The following is a 27207-nucleotide window of genomic DNA, read 5'->3' on the forward strand; positions in this document are numbered from 1 at the left end:
AGAAGGATTCAACATTTCATGAATCAGTTCAGCCGTAACTTCTTTAATCCCCAACATCTCTATAGCGGCCTCTACAGTTGTCTTGATTCTATCACTTTTTCCTGTTGTTGTATTGCCAAATTCACAGTCTTACAGATGAAAGCAATAAAGTTGATTTTATCCACAATCAGTGTATCCTCACTAATCTCCCTATATATATATTGATTTGCTTCTGTTTGCCTCTGACTTGTGGGAGCCGGAACCTGTAATACTCATCTACTCTCAGACTCTCTTGCACTATTGTTCACGTGTGTTGTAACACTGGCTCTGGCTAGTTCATTTTCCCTCACTTTTTTAACTGCATCAGCATACCATAGCTGGTTTGTTACTTTATATTTCTGCACCTCTCTAGCTTGCCTTTGAACAGGGCATTCTCCAAAAGTAGCACTGTGTTCACCGCCACAGTTGCAGCATCTGATTTTTGCATCTTGACTACATTTTTCTTCATATTCACCTCCACATTTTGCACATCCTTGCTTTCCTTTACATTGTCCTGCGGTGTTTCCCATTCTTTGACACTTGAAACATGGCAGTGGTGCTGGGATAAACTCTCTGACATCATAACTCAAATATCCCATTCTTACTTTCTTGGGCATAACATCTTCAAACTCAAGGACTACTGACATATCAGTTTTCACCCCCTTTCTTTTCATTTGTAGTCTTGTAGCTTTCACCACCTTTCCTCCCTTCACTTCATGTATTATCTCATCGTTATTGCCAAAGGTACATCATGAATAACACCTCTAAGCTTTGCTGCATTCCCTGGGATATGACCACTGATCCTTTTTCCATTCAGTGTTTCCGCTGAGAAACTTATCTCTTTGCCATTGATCTTTAGCAAAAATCAATAGCCTCCTGTTACTTATGTATTTAGCATACTTGATCTTACTCATTTCTTTCTCAATTGCTTTCGTCAGTTTTAGTGGGTGAAAGTTCCCCCCTACGTTACCATCACTTTCCATTCAGTTTGTTCATCCTCTTTCCTCACACTTGTCTTTGTAGCCTTCACTTTTTTGGCCATGTCGCCCACCTCCAAACCAGAAGTTGAACTTCCAGAACTATTGCTCCTATCTTTCCTCTTTCTATTTACATCCTGCCATAACATATTATCGCTATCTCCATCCGTACTATCACCCACTTTACACTCCCGGTACAGTTGTTGCTAATCCGCCCACCAACTACAATATCGCCTTCCAAACAATTCAACAGGTGCATGCAGCCCGTTTTGTAACTCGGGTCTTCTGTCGGGTTAATGGCGGATCGCAAACAGCTTAAAGGTGCATACTGCCCCCAACTGTACAGGAGTGTGTAACATCACATCTTCTTCTTCTTTTGGAATTTGCGCAGACTAAACGCAGCAGAGGCGTATTGCTGCCCTCCACAGGTAACTTGTAGATCACCATTGGCTGGATTAAATCCTATGCAGAGTCCTGTGCGACGAAGATAGTTGATCACAGCTTTTGTTGTTTCGCTGTTCTCCGTGCTGAGTATTGATTTTAATGAGTGTTGTGTGACGCCAATTTTTGAAAGCTCTTCCTGAATGAGGCTTCTTTCAGCGTGATATCTGGAACAGTCCATCAGAACATGAAAAAGTTCGGAAACATATTTTTGGTGGATTATTTCTCTGTTGTTACAATGCTAATTGGCATTGTATTTTACATCGTTGGAAAGCCTGTTTATTTACCTTCACAATGATGTCCAACTTGTAAGGACCATGCATTTGTGGGATGAGCAGCACAGCTGATTATGTGGGTAGCGCCCAAGAAAAATTTGCCAAAATGCTCTGCCAATGGTAAACAGTGTATTCTCCTGTTGGTATTGACTCTTGTTTTGAGTTGTTTGGTGGATTGGAACTCTCTATCAGTAACAAGGAACAAACAAGACATTGGCAATTTTACACTTTATTCATCTAATACACCGTCAGGAGCCTCAGTAGCGGTGGAAGATCTATACGCAGCCACAACAGCCTGGCACCTCCTCCTCATGCTGGTCACCAACCTGGTCACACGTTGCTGTGGGATGGCGTTCCATTCCTCAACCAGGATTTTGTTGCAGGTCAGCCAGCGAGGTTGTGTTGGTCACTCTAACACGTACAGCACGCCCAAGCTGATCCTACAAGTGTTGAATTGGGTTGAGGTCTGGACTCTTGGCAGGCCGTTCCATTCTCTCTACTCCCACATTGTGGAGGTAGTCTGTGATAACCCTGGCTCTGTGGGGGTGAGCGTTGTTTCTTGGAGGATGAAGTTAGGTCGCAGATTGTGGAGATATGGGATCGCCACTGGCTGCAGAATCTCATCCCGATATCTCACTGCATTGAGATGGCCTTCAATGATGACAAGTCTTGTTTTGCCAGTGAGGGAGATGCCGCCCCACACCATGACACTGCCCCCACCAAAAGCTGTTACTCCATCGGTGCAACAATCAGCATAGCGTTCTCCGCGTCGTCTCCATACTTAGACCCTGCCATCCAACTTTCGCAGGCAGGACCTGGACTCATCACTGAACATGACATTCCCCCACATGTTCAGGTTCCATTGTCTGTGTTGTTGACACCAGCGCAAACGGGCCTGACGGTGAAGGGCAGTCATTGCAGGCTTCCTGGTAGCATTATGAGAATACACTGTTTACGTTTGGCAGAGCATTTTGGCAAATTTTTCTTGGGCGCTACCCACATAATCAGCTGTGCTGCTCATCCCACAAATGCAGGATCCTTACAAGTTGGACATCATTGTGAAGGTAAATAAACAGGCTTTCCAACCATGTAAAATACAATGACCATTAGCATTGTAACAACAGAGAAATAATCCACCAAAAATATGTTTCCGAACTTTTTTTTCCCAGTTTATATTCTGATTTTAGTCATATATTGTTTTTCTTGGTAATTCTATAATATGTCTGAGGAAAAGGTTGATATTCCAAATGGCCTCATCTTTCTCCTCTGTCATTATGCCTTTGCATTTACTGCATAATGTTACCCACTTGTTAACTTGCTAAATCATTAGCCTCTGTGGCTTCTAGACACAAACAGTAATGTTAATATTGCCGTTGCTTAGCAGCGGTGTTCTTCACGACTTAACCACTTGAACGCCACACATATCGTGTACACGACCTCTCATCTCGTAAACACGGTAAACACGACCCCATATGAAGGCCCCATTAGATGCCGCATTGACTCCCGGTGCGATCTCCTGTCACACGCCACATGAGACATCAGTCCTGATGTCAGCTGGAGGTAAATGACTGTTTATTTATGGTATTTATGTCATATGTCTTTGTGACTGATTTTGCTTTGCTCTGCTTAATTCAGCTGAAGTGAGGACGGGTGTGGGCTGGCCAGCAGACAGTAAGGTGCTGGGTCATCCTCTTAATCTGTTGATGAAGTGCTGGAGTCTGTGAGAGACGACACCAGAACATGAGGTCAGTGAGGCTGGAAGATGAGACACACAACACCCCTCTCATTCTAACAGTGTTGTAAGCGTTCTGAATCTGTTGATGCTGACTGGCTGCTCAGTAGTGTCCATCTTTGTTCTACAGCTCTTCCAAAGCTTTATGTTTATTTATTTTTTCCTGTTACAGGTTTTGCTGTGGAGTGTGTGTCCAAGGCCAACCTGAGTGTAGCGACAAGGCTGACGGGTCCTGTGATGTGTTCTACCTGGGATTTCCTGTACGTACCAAAAATATTAATTTCTTGTATATGAACTGCAAAAACAGTGCAACTATACTCTCAACATTAGTGCAAAGTTTACCTTTGATTGTTAGTATATTTTATGGATCTTGGCAGGAAATGAAATTAGCACCTTCCACCTGACAAATACAGGCTAAATGTTGGCTGTGGCAGGTACAAATTTCAGGTCAGCCTAAATTAAATATACTGTAGTCATGGATTAAGGTTACATGATATATTCCAAAATTCTACGGTCTGGTACCACTGACTCAGTGCTTACAATTTAAAAGCGTTCTACTTAGATTTCTTGGCAGACAAAAAAAACTTGAGTGGCCGGTAGAAAAGTTCAGTGACCTGCCACAGTGGCAGGTGAGGAAAAAGGTTAATTTCAGACCCTGGATCTATCAGACAAATATCATATAGCAGATGTATTGTTACGATTCTGTTAGTTTTGGTTTTGGTTCTGTTTGCACTCCCCCTCCTGTTCTCTCTTTTTCTCCTCCCAGGGCAGCAACGAGGCACACCAGGTTTCATTTAGATGATCAACTTCCCCATAAAAGCCTGGCCTACACTCCACTACTCTGCCAGATAATTCTGTCTCATTAGGTAGTGAACTGTGTACCTTCTCTAATGTTTTTGCATCTTACTATTTTTCCTAGTGTTTCTCGTGACATCCCGACTAACCTGTATTTTTCCTGTGCACAGGTTCCCTGGTGCCTTGCTGCTGCTCAGCTTCCGTGTTCTCCTGTGTGTGAGATATTCCATATGCTCAGGCCTCGTGTTCATTCTTGCCTCACCACGAGCCTGCCAGCTCCCTGCCACCCTGCCTGCGTTTTTGCTTCCTGGTTGGAAAATAAACTCTGTTTTCATTTTTACTTACCTCTGCTTCTGGGGTTTAAACAAAACTAAAAACATGTAATCAATGAATATAATGTCTATGGGTCAACACAGATGTTGTCTGTTGCATCAAACCACTGACAGTAGCTTCAAAAAGAGGCAAGAGCTAAACTAAATCGTTTTCTAAGCTTTGTTTATATGTGATGAACAAACATCTAATACTCAGACAATCTCTCTTTTTCTGTCTTTAGTTACAGATGGTGCTGCTTGATCATGAAACTCCATTTGGAAATGTGTTATTTGTTGTTAAGAACTGCTAGTAATCACCACAGGTCTGCCATAGGGAACTGTGACGTCACTATTTTGGTGTGAGCGCCATCTTTTGGCCAACTTGGACTACTTCAGTTCTTCCTTCAGTCCATGAGGAGGAACCACAGAGACATGGAAACATGATGCCTCTGACTGTTGTGGGGAAAAGAAACATTATTTTGATAAAGGAGAGTTTGTACAGTCTAACAACCCGTCTGTAATTATGTTTCTTCTGCTCATATCTACTGTACATATTTACTGCACAATCCAGCATTTCCAGAGAATCATAAGCACCGATGCCAGAAAGGCTCAGCTTTGGAACTGGTTAGTAACTCTGGAGTTTACAACTGTCCATCAAAACCCTGTTGGTGGTTATCATTTGTGTGAGATACGCAAGTTAAACTAAATATAAATGTACTATAACCTCCGTTAGAGAGGGTTATGGTAACTGATGAAAACTGATACAACAGCCAAAAGTAATGCATCATCCAGGATGAAATACAGTTGATTTCAGGATATAAAGATGACCGTTAGCGATGCAATTACACTGCCCTGACTCTAATGAGATTATGATACAAAACAAACATTACAGTTCAGATATTCTTTTTGGAAGTACAGTGGACACTCCTTAAGGCAACATGCCAGCGTTTCCAGTGTAATGTGTGAAACCAATGATTAAAAATTACCCTGTTAGATATTTTGTTTGTTTTTTTAATAATTGCTGTATTATCACCATTATTTCAATAAATTCAGATCATAACTAATATTATTATACTAATGATTAGTTACCATTATTTATTTATATACTACTATTTGTCAGATAAAAGAATATTTCTTGCTTTAAGAATAATATTGTCCAGATTGACCTAGGCTGAACAAATGGTGTATTCTAGCAGATCATGGCTGTTTTCTTTGTGGAGGACACCTAATATTGTGAATGAAACAGGAGACCCGACTGAACTAAAAACAAACACAGGAAGTTGTCCATCATATGTATCTTTATTTGGATTGTTTCTTTTTTGGTTGTAAACTGTTACAGGTTTCAGAACAAGTTCTACTTTAAGAGTTTACAGATTGCCATTCACATGTGGTGCAAGTGAGAACATGTTTTTCTTGTCAAATTGGGTGTGTAATTGTTTTTCTTCCCGATTCTTGTTGCTGTGTGTGTGTGTGTGTGTGTGTGTGTGTGTGTGTGTGTGTGTGTGTGTGTGTGTGTGTGTGTGTGAGAGAGAGAAAGTAGCCCCAGGAATAATATCAATTTCAATTGCCCAGGAGTTAAAACCACTTTTAGTGTGAGTGAAGTCTGAGATAGCACCAGCAGCATTTCCTCAGTCACACTCTTCATTCATAGGTTTTGTGCATTTGTGATCATCAGGTTTGCACATGTATCCATTTAGTATCTTTTGTCACTGTAGCAAAACGTTTAGACAGGTCAAATTCACACATACCTCCTTTGTCAGTTGTAAGACAAATAACTTCCCCCCCAACATCATCTTTTGTTTTTGGTTTTGTTCATTTCTGAAAACATTACAGATTCCTACAGAGTAATCTACGATAGAGACATTCCAGTCCTTTATATACGAGATCACACCACAGAAATGATTACAACAGCACAGCCAAGTTCATTGCAAACCTTTTACATGTTTAATGATACCCAGACTTTTTTAAACACTGGAACATGTCATGAAAGAGTACTAAAAGGCAACATATTTGTTAGCTGTGAAACCTACAGCTGGTGCCAATTACATCCAAACACCTACACATACAAACACAACTCTCTGATATATAGTTTTTACTGTACATCTTTTTACAGCTCTTTGTCCTTTGATTTGAATTGAGAACAAAGAATGATTGACATTAAAAAGACTGTTAAACATCAGGCTTCAACCTGTGACAAGTCAAGGAAGGGAAATTAAAACATTGCAGGCCTGCATCAATTGGGCTTTATATCTAAAAAGTTAAAAAAATATTCTGATTCAACTACCCAATTCTGGAAACAAACCTAGAGGTAAATCATCTGGACAACAGCACAATACATTTTCCTCTTTATTCTAAAAGGTATAATACGCAGGCATTTTCTAAAAAATCAATGTATCTGATAGTAAAATAATCCATCAATCGTCACTTCTGACCCACTACAAGTGTGGCAGTGTCTGTATCTGCAGTGCTCGGGACATTTCTGGGCTTCAGCATTAACATTATATCTCTCTGATTCACTGCTTTCCCTCACTCGCTCGTTGAGCCGAGGAGGAGGAGGGGCCAACTTCATATTACACCTTTAAGAAATGAGGAGTAAATAAATATACTGACAATCAGTGTGACAGACATGGTCATGGACACAATCATACAGGAGAAGGTGCAGGCCTGCAGTACACCATTTATTCAACAAGTGCCAACATTTCCCACACAACATCAGGCCGCCTCAAGAAGGTCCCTCATTAAGGTTCCTGTAGCAATATGAGTAACAGAGTGGACTACATGTGATAAATACATCATGAAAAACAAATTGTCTATCAGCAATGCCTCCAATTTTGCCCATGGCTTTATCTAATAGTTATGGGAATATTTAAAGTGCTTTAAAAGGAAGAGTCCGACATTTTGCAGAATATACTTACTTGTGGTCAGAAAAGAAGATGATGTAATCATTTGTGAGTGCACAGTACAGATAGGTCCAGGGCGTGGTTAGCCTAGCTTAGCACAAAGACTAGAGGCAGGGGAAGCAGTTAGCTTGTTAGCTAACTAAAATAACTCCCTACAACTCCAAAGCTGCCTTATCTTTATGTTGTGTCTTTCGATAGCACCAATACATCTCAAGCTGGGGCTCACTGACAGTAAAGACAGAGCTTAAGAATGGAAACCCCATATGAACACAGAACTTATTCCTTCATGATTTGAATTGCCTTGAGGATGCTGGGACAGCTGACGCAGTGTGTTGTTGTTATCGCTGTGTAGTTTGGGGTTTTTCGGTGATTTGTCTCTGTGTATGTGCTGTACTACAAATTGTTTCTCTGAGGACAATAAAGTTTTCTAAACTAAAACTAAGACATGCTGTTTGCTGTCATGGCTCAGCTTGTTGCTCAGCAACAGCTATCTGCTCCTAAAAATCACATGTTCTACTTTTCATCACTGCGTTTGTTGACTACATCAAATACAACATGCACTAAGACAGCTTCGGAGTTGTTGGAATGTTACATTTTCCCTCTTAACTGAGCTAGGCTAACTAAGGCTGCTTTCACATCAGGGACCCGGGCCCGGATCCGAGTACACTTGTCCCCAAAGTCCAGTTCGATTGATTAGTGTGAACGCTCCGTACCGTACTTGGGCACGGTTCGTCGATCCGTACCCGAGTCCACTTGAAAAGGTAGTCTTGGGCGCGGATCATGTGTACTCTGGTACGGGTTGCATCAGGTGTGAAAGCTAACCGTACCGAAACACGGAAGTGGACCGCTATTTAACGCGAGCAACGTGAGTAACGTGAGTAACGTGAGTAACGTTAGCAGTTAGCTAGCAGTTTTGTAAGGGCAGGCTTTTTCAACGCTGCCGATCTCCTCCGACATCTGTACACATATAAAACAGTTTCATATCTACAGTATGTCTGTATCTGCGCGCATCATGCGCCGGTCTCATCCTCTGAACTGCACGGCCGTGGATGATACAGCAGGAAGGCCGGCGAGAGGTTCCTTCAAATATAGACAATAGCAGGCGACGGGGTTGAGTGATGTTTGTTATTTTATTCAGCTGATTTAATGGTCTGTCTCTGAAGAACGAGAGACGCTCAGCTGCTCAGCGGACAGAGAGAGAGACAGCGGGGGGGACCAGAGTGTAGAGTCAGCATATTTTCACATCAAACTCGGTGAAATAAGAGTTTATTTCGGTGGTTGTTGGAAAGAGTAACGACGACGGTAGTGGTGAGTTTGATTTAGTTTCTGTCCAGTTTGAATGAAGTGTTTTACGATGCTACGCCACTAGAACAGCTGATCTCAACATAAACAAATACACGTGGATGATGACACAAGTGAACTCGGGTACGGAACAACTTTACTAATGTGAAAGCTGACCAGAGGGGGGGTGGGGGGCAATCGTACTCGGGCACGACACGGATCAATCGTACCTAATGTGAAAACGCCCTAAGCTAGCAGGGTCCCCCTGCTTCCAGTTGAAAAACATAAACTCTACTGAGAAAATCTCAGCATCATTTGATATCGACACTTTGCAGAGTGAGAAATTAAATCTTGCCGTGCCAGCAGTCCTAAAAAACAACAAAAGCTGGAAGAGTCTGGGAATGTGAATCTGGCTTTAGAAATCACAGTAGAATAAGGCAAGAAGAGATTTTTGTTAATAACACTTGCTCAATGTCTGATGATTATTAAATATATTTAAAGTCAATTTGATCTATTTAGTCACCTCATTACATAAATACTATAGAGCTGTCAGGTGCTCAAAATATGGTTCTGTTCATCCTGTTTCACAAGATGGTCAGTGGATGATGCAGCTCCACTGTGATGATGGCTGTGTACCATCATCTTAAGCTAAAATGATCCAAGAGAACCACGACCTCCTCCTCCTTCGTCAGCTCAGACAACACACTCTCATCCCAACTCGTCACATACCGACGCTTTGTCACGCTCCTTTGCGTCCCTTTATTTTTGGCATCAAAACCACTATAGTTACCTTTGGCATCACTTTAGGATTAGGCATCAAAACCACTATAGTTAGGTTTAGAAAAACCATAACGTTAGTTCAGTGAAAATGACACCAAACGTTGTGAACATGGGACACGAACAAACAGCTGATTGTGAAGTGACGCACGGCACACGAACAGCGGTCTCCTGGATGAAGCCTTGTGTTTGTTGGACCCATCCGTGCCCCCTCCCACCCGGTGTGTGTCTTTTCGCTCTTTAAACTATGTCACCACACTTCCGGCACACTTTCTTAGAGCGTTTACTGATGGGTTTAATGGAACGCCCGCTGCGCTTCATACCGGTGCTAAAGACTGCCTTGTGCAGCGCTACCAAACCAATATGAAGAAGTTTAAGTCACAATCCAGACTAAAAACATCACAGTTTAAACTGCCAAAGGCAGAAAGGACAAATGGCAAAAAATCACCAACTGTGTGAATGCGTAAATTAACACACACACACATACACACACACTATACAACCAAACTGGGAACAAAGGATCACGTGGGAACCGTAGAGGTCCAAAATGCTGCGGTCCAAGAGAACCTGGTACCACTCTTGCCAGCGCAACTTCTCATCTGCCCATCAGAACACTCAGGTGATATCAATACATTATCCATACAAACAAGGTGTTTCTGAGTGGGATGTTAGCTTTACAAGTTGATGTCAGATGCTTGATGCTAAACTAATTAAGAAATGAATGAAGTTATTAATAAGAATCAGACCTAAATTAAGATCTTCCTATTTGAATTGCTTCAGAATCTCCGCTGGTGCTTCTTTAACTCTCACTGCTGAACGGAGCATTCATTTATTGAAACTAAATGTAATTGGTAAACATCAAAGAAAGAATTGAATTGATAAACATTAACCGAGGGTATCAGTCACTGATTTTACCTGGTCACACGCGGTTCATAAATACTTCATCGTTGCATTAATTGTGCTCATTTAGTCATACATTTACATAATTTATTCAAGTCATTTAGTTACCTAATTTAGTTCAATAAACATTTCCATTTATAAAGAGCTTAATCATCTGATTTGTGTGTATGAAATATGATGGTCACTGTACACCATGCCAAGAACTCCGTAGCAATCCGGAGATTATGAGACTCAAGTGATTAATATCAAATTTGAAGTTTTTCCGTTTTTTCCAAAATTGGGTGTTCGATTCTAATTCTAATTGTGTTACTTAACTTAAGTGTGTTTGATATCTGAAGCTGAGCACCATCACTCTCCTTAACCCTCTACACCAATTCAGGGGTTTATGAATCATACTTTTGAGTTATTAATGACATTTAACATATTTATATATATTTTGATATTATTTTTAAATATTTATTATTAAACTTGCTACAAGCATTAACGCTACACATGTGTGTATTTCGTTAAACTTATGTGTTGCTTAGATGTATTCTTATGGTGTCTTTCAGCTGCAACGCCGACAGTATGAAACAGACTTGGGAGCAAATACAAACATAAATATAAAGCAGGCTTACTTTCATATCTTGTAGGGCTGTACCAAATAGTTCGAAGCTTCATTCATAACATTGACATTCAAATTCGATAAAGATTAGGATACACTAATATTAATAGTATTATACTATTGTAGAATTAGATTCCAGTGGTGGCTGCGTAGGATTGTTTTCGACTGGTGTGATCCAAACCTTTCCAATAACTCCAGAGCGTTGTAATGTCCAAAAGTCAAAATTTATTGAAAGTGGATAGATGTAATAATTTCGAAAAATCACAACATGTTTTTATTTAACAAAATATTCTGCTTCAATCCATATTTGTTGGCATTTAGCCTTGCAAAAAACAACCGAGGTAAAAAAAACAACTGGTCTCCCACATGCAAAGACATCACGCACCTTTATTAATGAGGCGGTCTAGCAGCAGTCTAACAGCACCATGAATTACATTTATATAACCACAATAACACAAGATCAGTATATATTCTTTTATATATTCATACGACTCACTTATCTGAATCAGCTTCTTGAGCTGCAAGTTGCCATGAGACACGTTGGAGTCGTTCTCTTATAGTCCCTCAGACAGAATGCATCGCCTTGCGTTACTTTGCTACCGGTACTGTTATGTACGCTGTGGGTGATGATATGAAAGTAAGCCTGCTTAGCGCTTCCAATTATATCTTTAATATATTTATATCTATTTTTTACTTGCTCCCAAATCCGTTTCACACCACCGGGGTTGCAGCTGAGAGAATAAAGCTAAAATTATAGCCATCATTTTCCCAAGGGGATAAATAAAGTATCTTGTATTCTATTCTATAAGAATACATCAAAGCAACACAATATTCAACGGAATACACATATGTAATTATATACTTGTGCAGATGGGGCAGTGATATTATAAGTCTGTTCATTTACACATTCACACAGTCGGGGATTTTTTGCCAGCTCTTCTTCCTGCATTTGGAAGTTCAAACTGTGTTACTTTTAGCCTGGATTATCTGTTTAACATCTTCCTATTTGTAAAATATTATAGTTTGCTCTTTGTTTGTAAAACATGCCGCTCTGCTGACAGGAGACCTGTTGCAATTGGTCATATGCTGCAAACACCAGGCACTCATAGCCAGATTGAGAAACCCTGGGTTGACTTCAACGTAACGGTTCATATGATATCTAATGAAAAAGATATTCCTCCTTTTTCATTCATTTTCCTACGAATGTCCAGCAACACATGTCAATTTCCGTTCATTACATGCATACAATCTTCTCAAAATAAACTTCCGTCTTCACAGGAAACAACTTCCTTAGGTTTAGGTGACAAAACGACTTAGTTAGGTTTAGGATATGATCGCGGTTTGGCTTAAAATAACTACGGAAGTGGCGTTACTATGTTAGGGTTATGTTAGTTATGTGACAAATAAATCAATTTTGATTTCTGGTTTGACACGGGACACGAACGCCGGCCTCCTGGGTGAAAGTCCAGTGTTTGCTCACCCTCCCGTCCACCCAGACCTCCTTCCTAAGAGGCGTTCGCCGCTCTTTATATTTCCTTGTTGACAATTACATATGTAAATACACACAAATTGATTTTGTGGGATATACATGAATTACAGTAGGTTACTTAAGGGTTACGTAGGTATAGCTACGAACAGTGTATGAGACGAGCCCGATCAAGTTGATAACCATCATCGCAGGCCCGCTTAGCGTGATGGCGGTTGTTAAGGTTAGTTAAGCCAGATAATGAAAAGATATCCTGGGTATGTTGAACTGGCTTTGTAATACAGGGCCCATGTGTGTTAGCTATGTAAACACAAACAACACCATTTAATGACAAATTGAGTGTTATCAACACTGTCGCAGGCACTATTGTACAGTCCACTCTGTGATCCTCTCTCAGTTTGAAACAGTAAGAGTAAGAAACAGAATTCACATATAACAAATATCAACTGTACGTGCCATGATATCACAGGATAACGCCTTTCTTCTTTGTTCCAGCTTACAGAAGATGCTGGAATTCCCATGTAAAGGATTTCAATCATTCACCCTTCAGAGCTCAAACTGAATGAGGATCAATTCCAGATGCCATCCACCTCCTCCAGCTGTCAGTCTACAGGCCACACTGAGACTGCTGCCGGTGTCTGCGAACGCTACACATTTGGCTGAAGGACTGTCCGCATCGTGCGCAGCTGTAGGGCTTCTCCTGTGTGTGGACTGTGCGGTGCCTCTTCAAGTGGCTGGATGAGATGAAACTCTTCCCGCACAGCGTACATCGATAACGCCTCTCCCCAGTGTGGATGAGGAGGTGGACCCGCAGGTTGTTGGGCTGGGCAAAGCCCTTCCCGCAGTGGGGGCAGGTGTAGGGCCTCTCACCTGTGTGCACCCGTTGGTGCAGCTCCAGGGCGGCTGCACTGGGGAAGACACGCCCGCACACAGCACACACCACGGGCTCTTTAGCAGCAGCAGCGCCGCTCCTGAAAGGCCGCCTCTGGCTGGTCGTAGTGGCAGAAGGAGCTGTAGGGGGAGGGGATGGAGGAGGTGGTGGAGGTGGTGCAGAGACAACAACAACAGCAGCAGCGGCAGCGGCAGCTGCGGCAGTGGCGATGTCGAAGGAGGCAGCGAAAGCAGCCATTTCATGAGCGCCACCTGTGAAGAGCATGGTCGGAGGGCCATCTAGAACGTCTCCTCCTCCCTGCGAGGGGAAGGAGGCAGAGGGGTGGCCAGTTTCTGTGTTCCCCAAACCCAGCTGTGCTACTGCATAAGCTGCACCAAGATGGCTGACCCTCTCCTGCATCCAGGCCAGGTCCAGGCCCAGACTGTTCAGGTGGTCAGGGCTGGGCTCATCTAAGGCTACAGGGGCTGACAGCTGAGAGGCATGAAGTTCATCTTCTGCGGCATCATCTGTCTGGATCTCTGGCTTCAGAGCACCATCTGTTAGGCTCCCTCCAAGGTCCCTGCGAGCGGCCTCGGGGGCCATGACCCCGCCACTGCTGACTGTCAAACTGTTGCCCAGAGGCATGGTGGCTTTACGTTTCGCTCGAGGCCTGCAGGTCAGGTCCATCGTGGCATCAGTTGGGGAAGAGGAGGGCTGGGTGGTGGAGGAGGTGATGTTGATGACACTGGTGTCAAGAACAATATCACTGGGGGGGATTTCCTCACTGGGCTCCATGGCTGAAGACGGACAGACAGGCACAGAGGAACAGGGTGAGTGGAGTTAAAGAAAAAAAAAGAGAAATTCAAAGAGTATCATTCATAAAACATTATTGCTGCACTGTTTTATGCTCAACACAGTTAGATTGTATGAAGCCAGGCAGAGAGGGCTGATGAGGATGGACAGGAAGAGTAGGAATTTAGGGAGATCAGAAACTATAAATAAACTCAGGGACAAATCTTGGGTCAGATCACAACCCAAGATATTCTCCTCAGTGTACATGAGTTTTCGCTGCCTCAGAAAATCAAAGTTGTTTCGATTATATTTCACTTTCTAGAATAAAAATATACAAACTCCTTTGGTCCCTGGTTATCATTTATTTTTTCTGAGTGAATCATTTTTGTTGCAGCTTCATCCTAGGGAATGAGTTTGTATTGTTTAGATTCAACAAAATACCATGATGATGTAGGTGAGGCGAACGCTGGTACAGCGCCGCCTCTACCTCACCCCGAGCACGGTCCACAGTCCACGGTCCACGGTCTACCTCCAGGGGTAGAGCTCCTGCATGGAACCGGGGAGCACAGCACTCCCCATTTAAGATGATGATAATCGGTAAGTCCATTATCAGAGATATCAAACTCAAGGTCGGCCAAGACTTTTTTCTTTCCCAGGTGCTATTGCCTCAGATTTAATTGTTGAAATCCCCCGTCTGCTCTCACCATACTCAGATATTAAAAAGATCGTCATAAACATCGGCACTAAAGACATTCCCCGTCATCAATCTGAAATGCTCAAACAGGATTTCCTCAGTCTGGGCTATGCCCCGGAGTGCGGTGCTTCACCAGACTCCTCCAGCTCCATTCCTGGCTCCAGTTCCATTGCAGGGCGCAAAACATTGGTTTTATCGACAATTTTAATCTGTTTTGGGAGACAGCACCATTTTTAAAAGGGACGGTTTACATCCAAACTGACTGGATTGTCGCATGTTGGCTGCCATTCTTTTCACAACACTCTAATCAGCCTGTGTGACTATCATCAGACTCCAGGACACCTGTCCTAAACTCTTCTTCCCTTACATTACAGGACTTTGTAACCTGCACAAGCACTAGAAGCATAAGCCACCCATGTTAAGTGTTTGCTCTGTCAGCATTTGTTGCCGTTGTTAGCGCTGTAAGCACTGTTTGCTGCTAGCCGTCGGCTCAGACATCTCCGTGTTCAGAGCCGTGCGCAGGCTGTATGGGTTGTAGCTGCTGCGGTAGTGGGCCAATCACACGTCGCAATAAATCAAAGAATGTTCACAGTGATTGGCTGTGGCCAAAACAGTCCGATTTGTCTAGATCTGGGCACAAAAAGGATGGATTGCAGGTATCGTTTGACTGGAGACATTTTGATACTACTTGGTTCTGCTCTTGTTTCGGTTGATACCTTAAAGGTATCGAGTACAAGAGCAGAACCAAGTAGTATCAAAATGTCTCCAGTCAAACGTGGGGTGTATCCTCCTAATACAAAAACACGGCGGCCGCATACGTCACACACACTCGCCCAGGAGAGAGGTCTGGATGGGCCGATGGGCGCGGAGTCTGTGATGTACTGTTTGTGTGTGTGTCTGTGAGAGGGAGCTGGAGGAGAGAGGGAGAGAAGGAAACGCCAAAGCGAGTGTCATGTCATGGTGGCTTAAAAACATTTCATGACAATTTGTAGTCGATGTTCACGATGTAGTCATTTTATACACCACGCGTGGGACAAGCCGCGATACGCTCACCCCTAGCTAGGGGTTCAGTGTCTGGCTCCCGGACACTTCGACACTCTATCTGGAGGAGCCGGGGATCGAACCAAGAACCTTCCGATTACTAGACGACCGCTCTACCTTCTGAACCAAGCCGCACCAATCGATAGAACATGATAATATGATAAAAAGTCCTCAGAGGGTGGATGAGGCAAACTAATAACAGTATTAATGGTTCAGTTTCAGCAGTTATTGCAATGCAATGAGGCACTTCATAATGTTATTAGTGACAAAGTGCTTGATTGAGAATAGAGGTTAATTCTTGACCTAACTGTGAGACATATCTGTGATCAAATATTCTGAACTCAAAGTCCACCTGATCAAGGCCAGAACAAGCTCCTCTGTGAGCCTTGAGTTGAGAATGTTTCATCACACGAATGTCTGCCGTGACTACGGTGTATTAATGGAGAAAAACTGACTAGTTGACTGAAATTCAGACGTGGTGTTGAGTTTTCATCGGCTCTCCTCTAGTTTATCTTCATATTCTGCTGTGTTTGTATTAAAACCAGAGTAAACATTGAAACCATAAGAACAATCAATGGAACACTAATTGAATCATGTAGAGAGCCACACTCACCAGTAGACAGGCCACACTCTGCCCTGATGTTGACCTCCACCTTGAGGTCCAGGTTGCAGTCATCTCTCTCCACTCTCTCCTGCTTTACCAGTGGCAACACATTGGTTTCCTCCTGCTGTGATACAGTGAAAAGCAGCTGGAACATTACATGGACATATCTGCATTCATCAGGTTCATTTATCATTTATCACACATTCAGGACAAACCTCAGCCAGGAGGAGTGCATCATAGCATAGAGACAGCACTAGTGAAAATTACAAATGACCTCATCAGACAAAGACATTTTTTCTGTACTGGTCTTGTTAGATCTCAGTGCTGCTTTTGACACCATTGACTCAGGGTGTCACGATTTGATTCTAAATCGGAAATCGATCGAAATTGAAAGCAGTATTACATTTTTTTTTTTACCGTCCCAGCCCACCTATGTGTTATGGAAAGGAAATACAGCTGGTATCAAGAAATGTAACAGTCACTTCTCTCATGGTTCAAAATATAACCAAGTACAAAATACTATTTCCAATATAAGCCACCAAGTTCTGAAATGACACATTACATTACAAACACTCACAAAAGTAACATTTGCATTTTGGAACATAAAACAGCAAACTTAAACTACTCAGTCCTGCACTTGGGAGGAGGCAGGCATGATGGGAAATGTGGGCCGCCCCTGTCGCTACGATACTCAGGGCACTTCCTGCATATGCCCAAGGCGTGTGGAAGGATGCTGGGTCACGGGCGGACATGGGTCTTGGGGTATGGGGTATAACACATGCGCAGTGTAACCCAAGCTGCAGTCGTGCGTTGCGATTGGCTCAATTTTGGCGAGTGTAGGCCAGATTTACTGCACATTTGTTATACCCCAAAAGATGTGATGCGTTGATGACGCGTGACCCAGCCTCGTTTCCATAAGCCTTGCATATGCCTAATGGTATTTTACACTGCATGAATTAGCCTAGCCGTTAGCGGACTTTAGTTAGTTAGTTAGCTCTCCTACTCTTACTTGATTTAACATTAAGTCACTGCATCTCCTGACAGAACAACACCACGGGTGAATTCCAGCCAACATGCACGTTTTTCAACTCAACATTGTTGAATCACAGCAGCTGATATTGGTAGTGAGAGCAACAATCTAACGGACTGCTGAGTGACATCTCTCAGCTCACACAGACTGTGTCCAAAGCTCCGACTCCCCCCTCAGGGACAAACAGCAAACAGAGGAGACGAATGAGAAGAGAGAAACGAGCAAAACCATAAATGACAACAAAACCCTATTTTTGTAGATTACAGCACACTTGTAATGCACTGCAGAAGGATTTCTGTTTAGTTTCTGTAATGATTATGTACTGAGGTGGTCACACAGATACTGAGATTGAACAGATGCAGCTTTTTATATTGTAGACTGTTGTAGTCTAATTTTTGAAACATTTTCTAAATAAAAAGGGACTTCAGTTCTCTTTTTAAAGAAGAATTTTAAAGGGTAAATGACAGTTGTCAGAGCAACCAAAGATCTGTCATCTAACAATGGCATGTTTAAATTGAAAAATCAAATCAAATCACGGCTTTAAAATCGAAAGTCAAATTGAATCGTGGATTTGGAGAATCGTGAGACTCCTACCATTGACCATCACATCCTATTACAGAGACTGGAATATGTAATTGCCATTAAGGGAACTGCACTAAGCTGGTTTAAGTCCTATTTATCAGATCGATCTCAGTTTGTACATGTTAACGATGAGTCCTCTATGCACGCCAAAGTTAGTCACGGAGTTCCACAGGGTTCTGTACTTGGACCAATTCTATTTACCTTATACATGCTTCCCTTAGGCAATGTTATTAGAAAACACTCCATAAACTTTCATTGTTATGCAGATGATACCCAGTTATATCTATCGATCAAGCCAGACGAAACCAACCAGTTAACTAAACTTCAAGCATGCCTTAAGGACATAAAAACCTGGATGACAAATGTTAAACTCAGACAAAACTGAAGTTATTGTACTTGGCCCCGAGCGCCTCCGAAACAAATGATCTAATGATATAAATTAGTTACTCTAGATGGCATTGCCCTGGCCTCCAGCACCACCGTAAGGAATCTGGGAGTTATCTTTGATCAGGATATGTCCTTCAACTCTCACATAAAACAAACCTCAAGGACTGCCTTCTTTCATCTACGTAACATTGTGAAGATCAGACACATCCTGTGTCAAAATGATGCAGAAAAATGAGTCCATGCATTTGTTACTTCTAGACTAGATAACTGCAATTCCTTATTATCAGGCTGCTCCAATAAGTCTCTTCAGACTCTCAAGTTGATCCAGAATGCTGCAGCACATGTACTGACAAGAACTAGAAAAAGAGATCATATTACCCCTGTATTAGCTTCTCTACACTGGCTGCCTGTAAAATCAAGAATAGAATTTAAAATCATCCTCCTCACCTACAAAGCGCTAAACGGTCAGGCCCCATCATATCTTAAAGAGCTCATAGTACCCTACTACCCCTCTAGAGCACTGCGCTCCCCGAATGCAGGGTTACTTGAGGTTCCTAGAGTCTCCAAAAGTAGAATGGGAGCCAGAGCCTTCAGATATCAAGCTCCTCTTCTCTGGAACCAGCTCCCAGTTTCAGTCCGGGAGGCAAACACCGTCTCTACATTTAAGAGTAGGCTAAAGACTTTCCTCTTTGATAACGCTTATAGTTAGGGCTGTCTTGGACCAGCCCCTAGTTTTGCTGCTATAGGCCTATAGACTGCCGGGGGACTTCCTATGACACACTGAGCTCCTCTGTCCTTTCTCCTTCATGACCCATTCATTGTTACTAACTTAATTTTTCTCCAGTCTTTGTGCTTTCTCATCTCGCAGGAATCCATGGATCGGGGTTACGTCTGCTGCCTGCTTGACACCCACTGCTACCATCATTATTAACAGCCTTTTTTTAGTAGTAGTCGTATATCTATTATTATTACAGCTATTATTATTGATATTTATATTATCACTCTATTACATCCACTGCTATTGATTATTGTTATTAGTCCTATTTGTATTACTACTTATAGCTGTAACAATGCAATGCTTATGGGGGATCTCTTGTTGGGTCTCTAAACTATAGAGTACGGTCTAAACCTGCTCTATATGAAAAGCATCTCAAGATAACTTCTGTTATGATTTGACTCTATATAAAAATAAATTGAATTTAATTCAAATAAATTTAACTGAAATTGAACCTAGACCTGTGACCATGTTCATACATGTAGGCTACCTGAAATCCATGATGTCATAGCAGACAGAGTGTCAAGTTACACATCCTCCACTGCACATTGTGCTATGCTAAATTGTGAGGGAAGCAGCAGGAAGCAAAGCAAGAACTTTTCAACCTCCAAGTTAGAAAAACACCAATCTGGTTTAACATCACTATCTGCAGCTGAATTCCTGCTGGGAAAGTCAGGATTTCAGTTAATGTTGTGACATTGCTGACTTAATGTTCAATGTCATAATATTGAAGATGCTAAATACGGAATTCAGAGCATTTCTGTTGCTTACGCACAGCTCTCAACATGGTGATAGCTGAGCCGGTGGCTCGTAGCTAACGGCGCTAACAGCGATAGCTGGGGTCCATGCTATGACGACCGATGGCGTTATCAGCTGTGAGCGCCGCATGAGAGCAGGGCAGAGCAGCGACCCTGTGCTAGCCAGTGGAGCGCGCTCACATGCACTACAGTGCGCTAAAAGGTACGCAAGGCTGGCCCGGCGGAGGAGAAGCTCTAATTACACACACACACGCACACACATACACACACTCACACACAGAGTGATTTCATTTTCTGCTCAGGTAGACATTACTCCTCTATATCTTTACATAGACAATAGTTGTTGATGATATATTAATGCTCTGAATATCATATAGAGTACCTTTAAGATGAAATCACATGATTTCATTTTCGTAATCACACCTTTCAGTGTGTTGATGTGGTTTCAGCAGTTTGGTGTACTTGAGTGAACACTACACCACAGAGGATACAGTTTCCAGGTCACCTGTAAGTGTGTGTCATCTCCACTGCTTTCATTTCTATGTTCCCAGAGTGTAGAATCGACACCTTACATATAGTAGAACCCTGAAATAGCTGTGAAGCAAAAGATTCCGGTGATTTACCTTTGAAATGTGATGGAAGGGTTTGTCTTCAGAGGCATCGGGAAGAGGCAGTACCACAGGCTGATGGTCGTCAGCTCCTAAGAGAAGAGCACAGAACACTGAGCAAGGACTGTCCACAGGTTTTCCTGCCTTTTGAACTTGTGGGGTTTTGGCTGTGTCATCATTTAGCATGTACAACTTCTCTCTTCAAAGTCATTTCTGAGCTTCTGAATGAGCTCCTATAGCTTCAGACTTACTGTATATCTGATTTCTAATCTTGAATGGTATGTTGTTATGAAAACAAATATCATCTGATTTGCAGTCTTTGAATGGGAGGGATATGTAGTGATATAGTATTATAATAAACATATCATACTAGCATACATCCATTCCAAACACCAGTTGATTGGAGCAGAGAGTGCCCCAAAACTGCTCATGGTTGCAAAGCATCCAATCATCTGAGTATTTGTTTTTTATATATAGAAACTTCTGGCAAAACTTCACCTACTTCTGAATGATATGCTGTATATACATGACAATGCATATTACTATTTGTGCCTTGGTTTCCTCATGGTCCTCACTGTAAGACCTCACCTTTTGTACTGGTCTCCATAAAGCTTGTTTAGATCTCCAGGGGCGCCTTAATATTACTTGAGGCCCCGGGGCAACGGACGTTTTGGAGGCCCTTCCCTCCCTTCACAATAGGCCTCTTAATTCAGAATCCCCCATCAATGGACAGCGACAAATATTAAAAGACCAGTGTGTAACATTTAGGCAGATCTATTGGCAGAAATGGAATATAATATTAATAAGTATGTTTTCTTTAGTGTATAATCACCTGTAAATAGGAATCATGTATTCGTTACCTTAGAATGAGCCGTTTATATCGACATTTGGAGGGGGTCCCCTTCCACGGAGTCCGCCATGTTGCTCCACCATGTTTCTACAGTAGCCCAGAATGGACAACTCAAACTCTGTTAACTTTTCCTGTTTGGGTCGGAGTCGATAACGTTACTCGCCTCTCTCTCTCTCTCTCTCTCTCTTGCTTAACCACTCACTTCCCACCTCTGATCCTAATGACCTACGCACCACTTACTGGCTCTAGAGACGGCCATTCGCATTTTCGCAACGGCCACCGTAGTCCCTTATACGTTTCAGTTAGGTGTAATCTGCAACCTCATCGCTAGATACTGCCAGATCCCACACACTGTTCCTTTAGAGTGCCCTCCTAACCAGTAAACAGAATATAAAACTCATCATCATAAGACAATATGTCAACTATAATCAAAACAATAGGTTATTGAGCCAAGACGAGACACACGAGAAGATCAGTGTTTTCAATTAAAAAAAAACGCAAAGATCGCAGGGAAAGAACCAGTATAAATTTGGGGTGGGAGGTTGGGGGTTGGGGGTTTTTGACCTCAAACTATGCAATTTTACATCATTTTGGACCATTATTATTACTATAGATAACATAGGCTATAGTCTAGACCCTGGGTTCCCAGCTCCAGACCTCCAGACCTCCAGACCCCCTATCTGCTCCAGTTCTCTCTGCTCTAACACACCTGAACCAGCTGATGCTCAGCCCTGATCCAACGGTAAGAGCTGCTGAGTTGCATCTGGTGTGTTCAAAACATAACATGAGGAGTACATTACCTACTGTTGTGTTGTCATTGATTTATTTTCCACTGCTCGGGGGTAATAAACTGATGACGACGACGACAGTGGTGTGTACGGTAGATGGGCTACAGCGAAAACACTTGCATGTTATGAATTCACAGTGTATAGAAAATTAACATTTATAAGATAAGCAGCGACCGTCTTCTTGTACTTTTTCGCCAACTACCAAACATTTATTTGGCACTCTTTGGTTAGTGTGATGAACATGGTTTTATCAGTGCTTATTATCACGCATTAATAAACAACCAGCTCCGCCCCGCTAGATGACTCGTTCTCATTGGCCATATTATGTACTGATTTTGCAGGACGTGAACATTGAATCAATACATTACAGCACGCTCTTTCTCAAGTGGGTTTAGTGTTATTTGTCTTTATAATCATCACAATTGAAGAAAAACCCTACATAACTTTGGAGGCAGCAGTGGGATACAGAATACCTTCTATTTCAGCAGCAGAAATTAGGAATTGAGGGTGAGTTGCTTTTTAAATACCCTCACACACACTTTACTACAGCGCACACACGCATTAAGAAACTTGCACGAGTGCTTTAAGTAACTCGTACGCACGCTTTACTAAAGCGCACGCACGTTTTAATAAAGCGCATGCGGGATGCTGTCAGCTGCTGCCTGACAGCATTTCAGTGCACCTGGTTGGACTCCGGCGCACCTCTTCAGAAAGCGGTAAGTTGTAGTAGCCTGGCTACTTGTGTATCATATTACGAGTTACGAATGTGTAATTTATTTCATTTATGAACTATTCTACTCATTGAAAAGTACTGAAAGCATTTAGCTATGGACAGCTTCTTTTTACAGCTTTTGAGTGCCGGCTAACGTTAGCTTAGTTGTTACAGATTCGGAACAGCTAGCTAAAGTTGTCTACAGTAATGTTACAGTGTTCGCCTTAACTTGATCAAGCTTGTCAGTTAACCAGCCAACATTCAAAGCATAACAACTAAATGCTTTCGGGATTCTCACCATGAATATTTGCAGTTCAGTGCTCAGTCTTTAGCTAAACAAAGTGGCTCTAATGGGTCAACGTGATACCCTGCTAAAGAAGCTAATGTTAACATATTTGTCTTGTGTATCTATTAGATTCATTGTTAAAGTAATGTAGTCATCATTCCATAACGTTAATGTGGTAACCAGTGGTCGAATGCAACTAAGTAAATTTTTCTCAAGTACCAACTTCAATTCTGAGGTAGCCTACTTGTACTTGAGTATTTCCATTTTTGTTTTTACTTTATACTTCTATTCCACTACAAAATATTTAACTTTTTACTCCACAACATTTATTTGTTCATTATTTATATTAATCACAGTCTTGTCTTTGCAAATCTGTAATGTCCAACTCTATGTAGATGACACTACTTTATACTGTTGGACTGACTATAAAATTGGCTACTGAAAACCTGCAGCTTTCTTTCACTGCTTTGCAAGATCCGTGATACGTACGGAATGGCTGTACCAAAAAGTTCAAAGCATTGTTCATAACGTTGACATTCAAATTACTATTATTAATAACTTACTCTCTCTCACAGTTTACGATGCGGCTTTCAGTCATCTCTGTAACATGTTTCTACCTAATGAAATATTCTGCTTCAATCCATATTTGTTGGCATTTAGTCTTTCAAAAGCAACATTTTCACTGCGGTCAAAAACAGTTTACTCTGCTGCACGCACCCTTATGAATGGGGCAGTCTAGCAGCAATCTAACAGCACCATAAATACATTTACATAACAACAATAATACAAAATCACATTTCCCTCATTCTTAGGGCAATAATGTCATAAAATATGACAACAGCTTCATTCGAAAACCTTGACTTTTGAATGTTAAAAAAAAATGCCATTTGGTACAGACCTACAGCCAGATTAAATGAGTTTTACAAATAGCATAGCTTACTCACACATCATTATCTCTGCTGGCATCTTATTGGGAAGAATGTTGCCGTTTATGCTGAAACATCAGCAAAGTAATGACTGCCTCCAAACTTGAGAGTCCACATTAATCCAATGGCACAGTGTCGCACAACGGTCGGTTTCCGACTAGGGATGCTCATTTTGAAAAATTTTCTTAACCGATAACCGACCCTCGTTAACCGATTATTAACCGTTAACCGACAAGATTTGTGCCTCGCGCCAGCTGCAGTGTATGAGCACAACAGACAACTGAGTCTCCAGTTCACCGTCAGGGAGCGTTAACTTAGCAGCTACGATGCTGCGTGTAGTGTCACGGACATGCAGCCACTTTCCCAGTAAAAGTCTCCACCGCACATTTAGTTTAGTTTAGCAGGTTGTCAGCTGTGTGTCTGCCCGGCGGAACGACACTCTGTCTGCCCGGATTAACGATAGTGATTGTCCGTATTGGTATATATAGGTGAAGTGTGCTGATGTCAGTGGCTGCTGGCAGGAGGAGAACCAACCATACTGTGTCATTTTATTTTATTTAGTTATTTCTCGTATTTTGCACTTGTACTTCCATTTGATGTATGGGCTCAGTGCTGCTGCTATGTGCTCTCATGTTCTTAATGTTTGTAGCCTATGTCATAGAGGGGGGGCATGCGTGGGATTCAGATTTTTGACTTTTTATTCTGTAAATATTTTAATCTGGAAAGCACTTTGTGCTATATAAATAAAATTATTATTATTATTATTGCACTAGTTGGCTACTTATCTCTCTATCTCTCTTTCTTATGTAAAACAAAAACTATGCAGTAAAACGACGGCTCAAAAAATGTCATAAAAGCAATCCCTGCAGCCTCAGGATGGGAATGAACCTCGTGTGCGTAATGTGTCACTAGAAGCCGGTCTGTAAACTGCTGCTCGTACAGCAGTCTGTCGCCCACACTGGGATCCTGTCCCTGGTGAGCGGAGTGCAGCAGCACGTCGGGCCGCCGCACGCCACCATAGTCTCACTGTGGGTCCAGCCAGGACAGCTGACAGGGAGGCCCAAGGCTGCCCCAGCAGAGCGGAGCTCTCCATCCACTCCCTGGCAGGGTGCTGCTGCTACCGTGGGCCCCAGGTAGCCTCGGCCCTCGCTCAGCAAGTCCGGGCTGACCCACGGCGCGACAACAGTGGCGTGCCGCGACCTGACATGGTGCTGCACTGCGTTCACCCAGGACATCCCAGTATGGGTGACGGACTGCTATACGGGTAGCTACTGCTCAATAACAAAGGGGAACTTTAGACTCTGTTGTAAAGGCCTACATTTGGAGGTCATCTTGTATGCTGCTGGTTGCTGATTGGTAACGAGCCGAGGAAGGATGACCTCCCTTGGAACGTCATTTATTTTGACCAATCACAGATTAGCATGAAAAAAATGACATTCATTAAATTGATAGAAGATGTCCCATCTCAAGGGAGGACAGCAGGACCGCGTCCTCCCTTGGTTCATTTCAACCAGTTACTCCTTTAATATTCCGATCTCCCTCTTTCCTCTCAAAACAAATAGAGGAGCAGCGACCTCCTCTGCCTCTATGGACTAGGATTAGTTGATGTGGAGTTTGCAACAGCTTGCCAAAGTACACGTGCACACGTGTACACGCACTGTGGACGTAGCAGGTACTCAGTGAAGGTATTGCTAGACAGCAGAGCGGGGAAGATGGAGCAGTGTGGAAACAGACTGAATGCATCAGCTCATGAATAAGCAGAGCCCATCAGTGTATGAGGACATGTGTGTCACCGTGACTCCCTCACACATCAGTGTATGAGGACATGTGTGTCACCGTGACTCCCTCACACATCAGTGTATGAGGACATGTGTGGATCAGTGCTGGAGCAGCCAGAAGGCCAGCTGCAGCCCTGCCTCCTGCCTCCTGCCTCCTCCATCTCTTCACCTTACCTTCTGGTGGTCTGAAATGCACGGCATGCATCTCCTCCCGCTGACTCCGTCTCCTCATCTTCCTCTCGTAGCTCCTCATCTTCACGTCTATCTCTCGTAGTTTCTGCCGCAGAGCATCGTTCTCCTTCTCGCTCTTGTCCCTCTCCTGGTCCATCTGGGAGCGCAGCGCTGCGTAGCCATCGTCCACCAGCTTACAGATCTCCGCCACCGCCGAGTTGGCCAGTATCTCTATGATCGAGGCGATTTGCGCTTGAAAGCCAACACAGTCCGCCATCATGGCCAGGCCTGTCTGTCTGTCTGTCTGGTGCTGCGCGGACAGATGCGCGTGACAGACGGCTGCTGTTGCTGCGGTGCACGGGCGTGAACAGATCCACTGATATGTGACTGCTGCTGTTTCACTCCGTTATGGGCTCTACATGTTGTGGCTCTGTGAGGTGCGAGAGTCGCCTCCTGATGACGTCAGTTTGTTGTTCAGCATCACTGCACTGGCAGCAGTGTCTTGTCTCGCTGGCTGTCTGTCCCATGGTCTGTCCCAACAGTCAGAAGAGGACATCTCATCTCATTGGACACAATAGAAGGAGTCCTGTGTGACTCTGGAACAGTGAAGAGCATCTCAACCATCTCCATGTGAAGCTGCTTAATGTGTACTTACTGTAGAAAAGCTTTACACACTTGGTCTACTCATATGTTGCTCATTGGTATATAAAACATAATTTCTCTCACATGTAGCACTGATACTACATTTACATAGAATATACTACAAAACTACATACGGAATAAATTGAAATTGAAATAATGTTTAAAGGTCTTTGATAACATTTTTATGTAGACAAATATTTAAAAACAAAAATAATAGGCTACATCCACAGAGCCTTTAGAAAGGTGACAAATAAAACAATGGATTTTCCTGAGAAGAAAATATGAAATTAACTGAATTAATCATTTAAAAAATGTTGTCGGGTCCAAAATGAATGTTTAGTTAATATCTGTGGAAGATATCTTACATTTGATTCCCACTTCTAACAAGGCTTTTGAGCCAACAGTTGAACGATGT

At 42.6% G+C, this 27207-nt stretch overlaps 1 protein-coding gene across 2 annotated transcripts; it reads right to left on the bottom strand.

Annotated features, from left to right (window-relative positions):
• Nucleotides 1–6018: 6018 nt before the first annotated feature.
• LOC141763151 (uncharacterized) lies at nt 6019–26807 on the bottom strand. Of its 2 annotated transcripts, none has more exons than XM_074627544.1 (4): nt 26154–26807; nt 20655–20731; nt 16509–16644; nt 6019–14165 (listed from the first exon to the last, which is right to left on the bottom strand). In XM_074627544.1, the coding sequence occupies exons 1-4, from the start codon at nt 26428–26430 to the stop codon at nt 13105–13107; spliced, it is 1551 nt and encodes a 516-aa protein (XP_074483645.1). In that variant the 5' UTR covers nt 26431–26807; the 3' UTR covers nt 6019–13104. The 2 variants fall into 2 exon arrangements, with proteins under 2 accessions (XP_074483645.1, XP_074483655.1); XM_074627554.1 differs by having other exon boundaries at nt 16509–16623; nt 26154–26797.
• Nucleotides 26808–27207: the final 400 nt, after the last annotated feature.

Source organism: Sebastes fasciatus, chromosome 3 (assembly GCF_043250625.1).
Source record: "Sebastes fasciatus isolate fSebFas1 chromosome 3, fSebFas1.pri, whole genome shotgun sequence".
Taxonomy (NCBI): Eukaryota; Metazoa; Chordata; class Actinopteri; order Perciformes; family Sebastidae; genus Sebastes; species Sebastes fasciatus.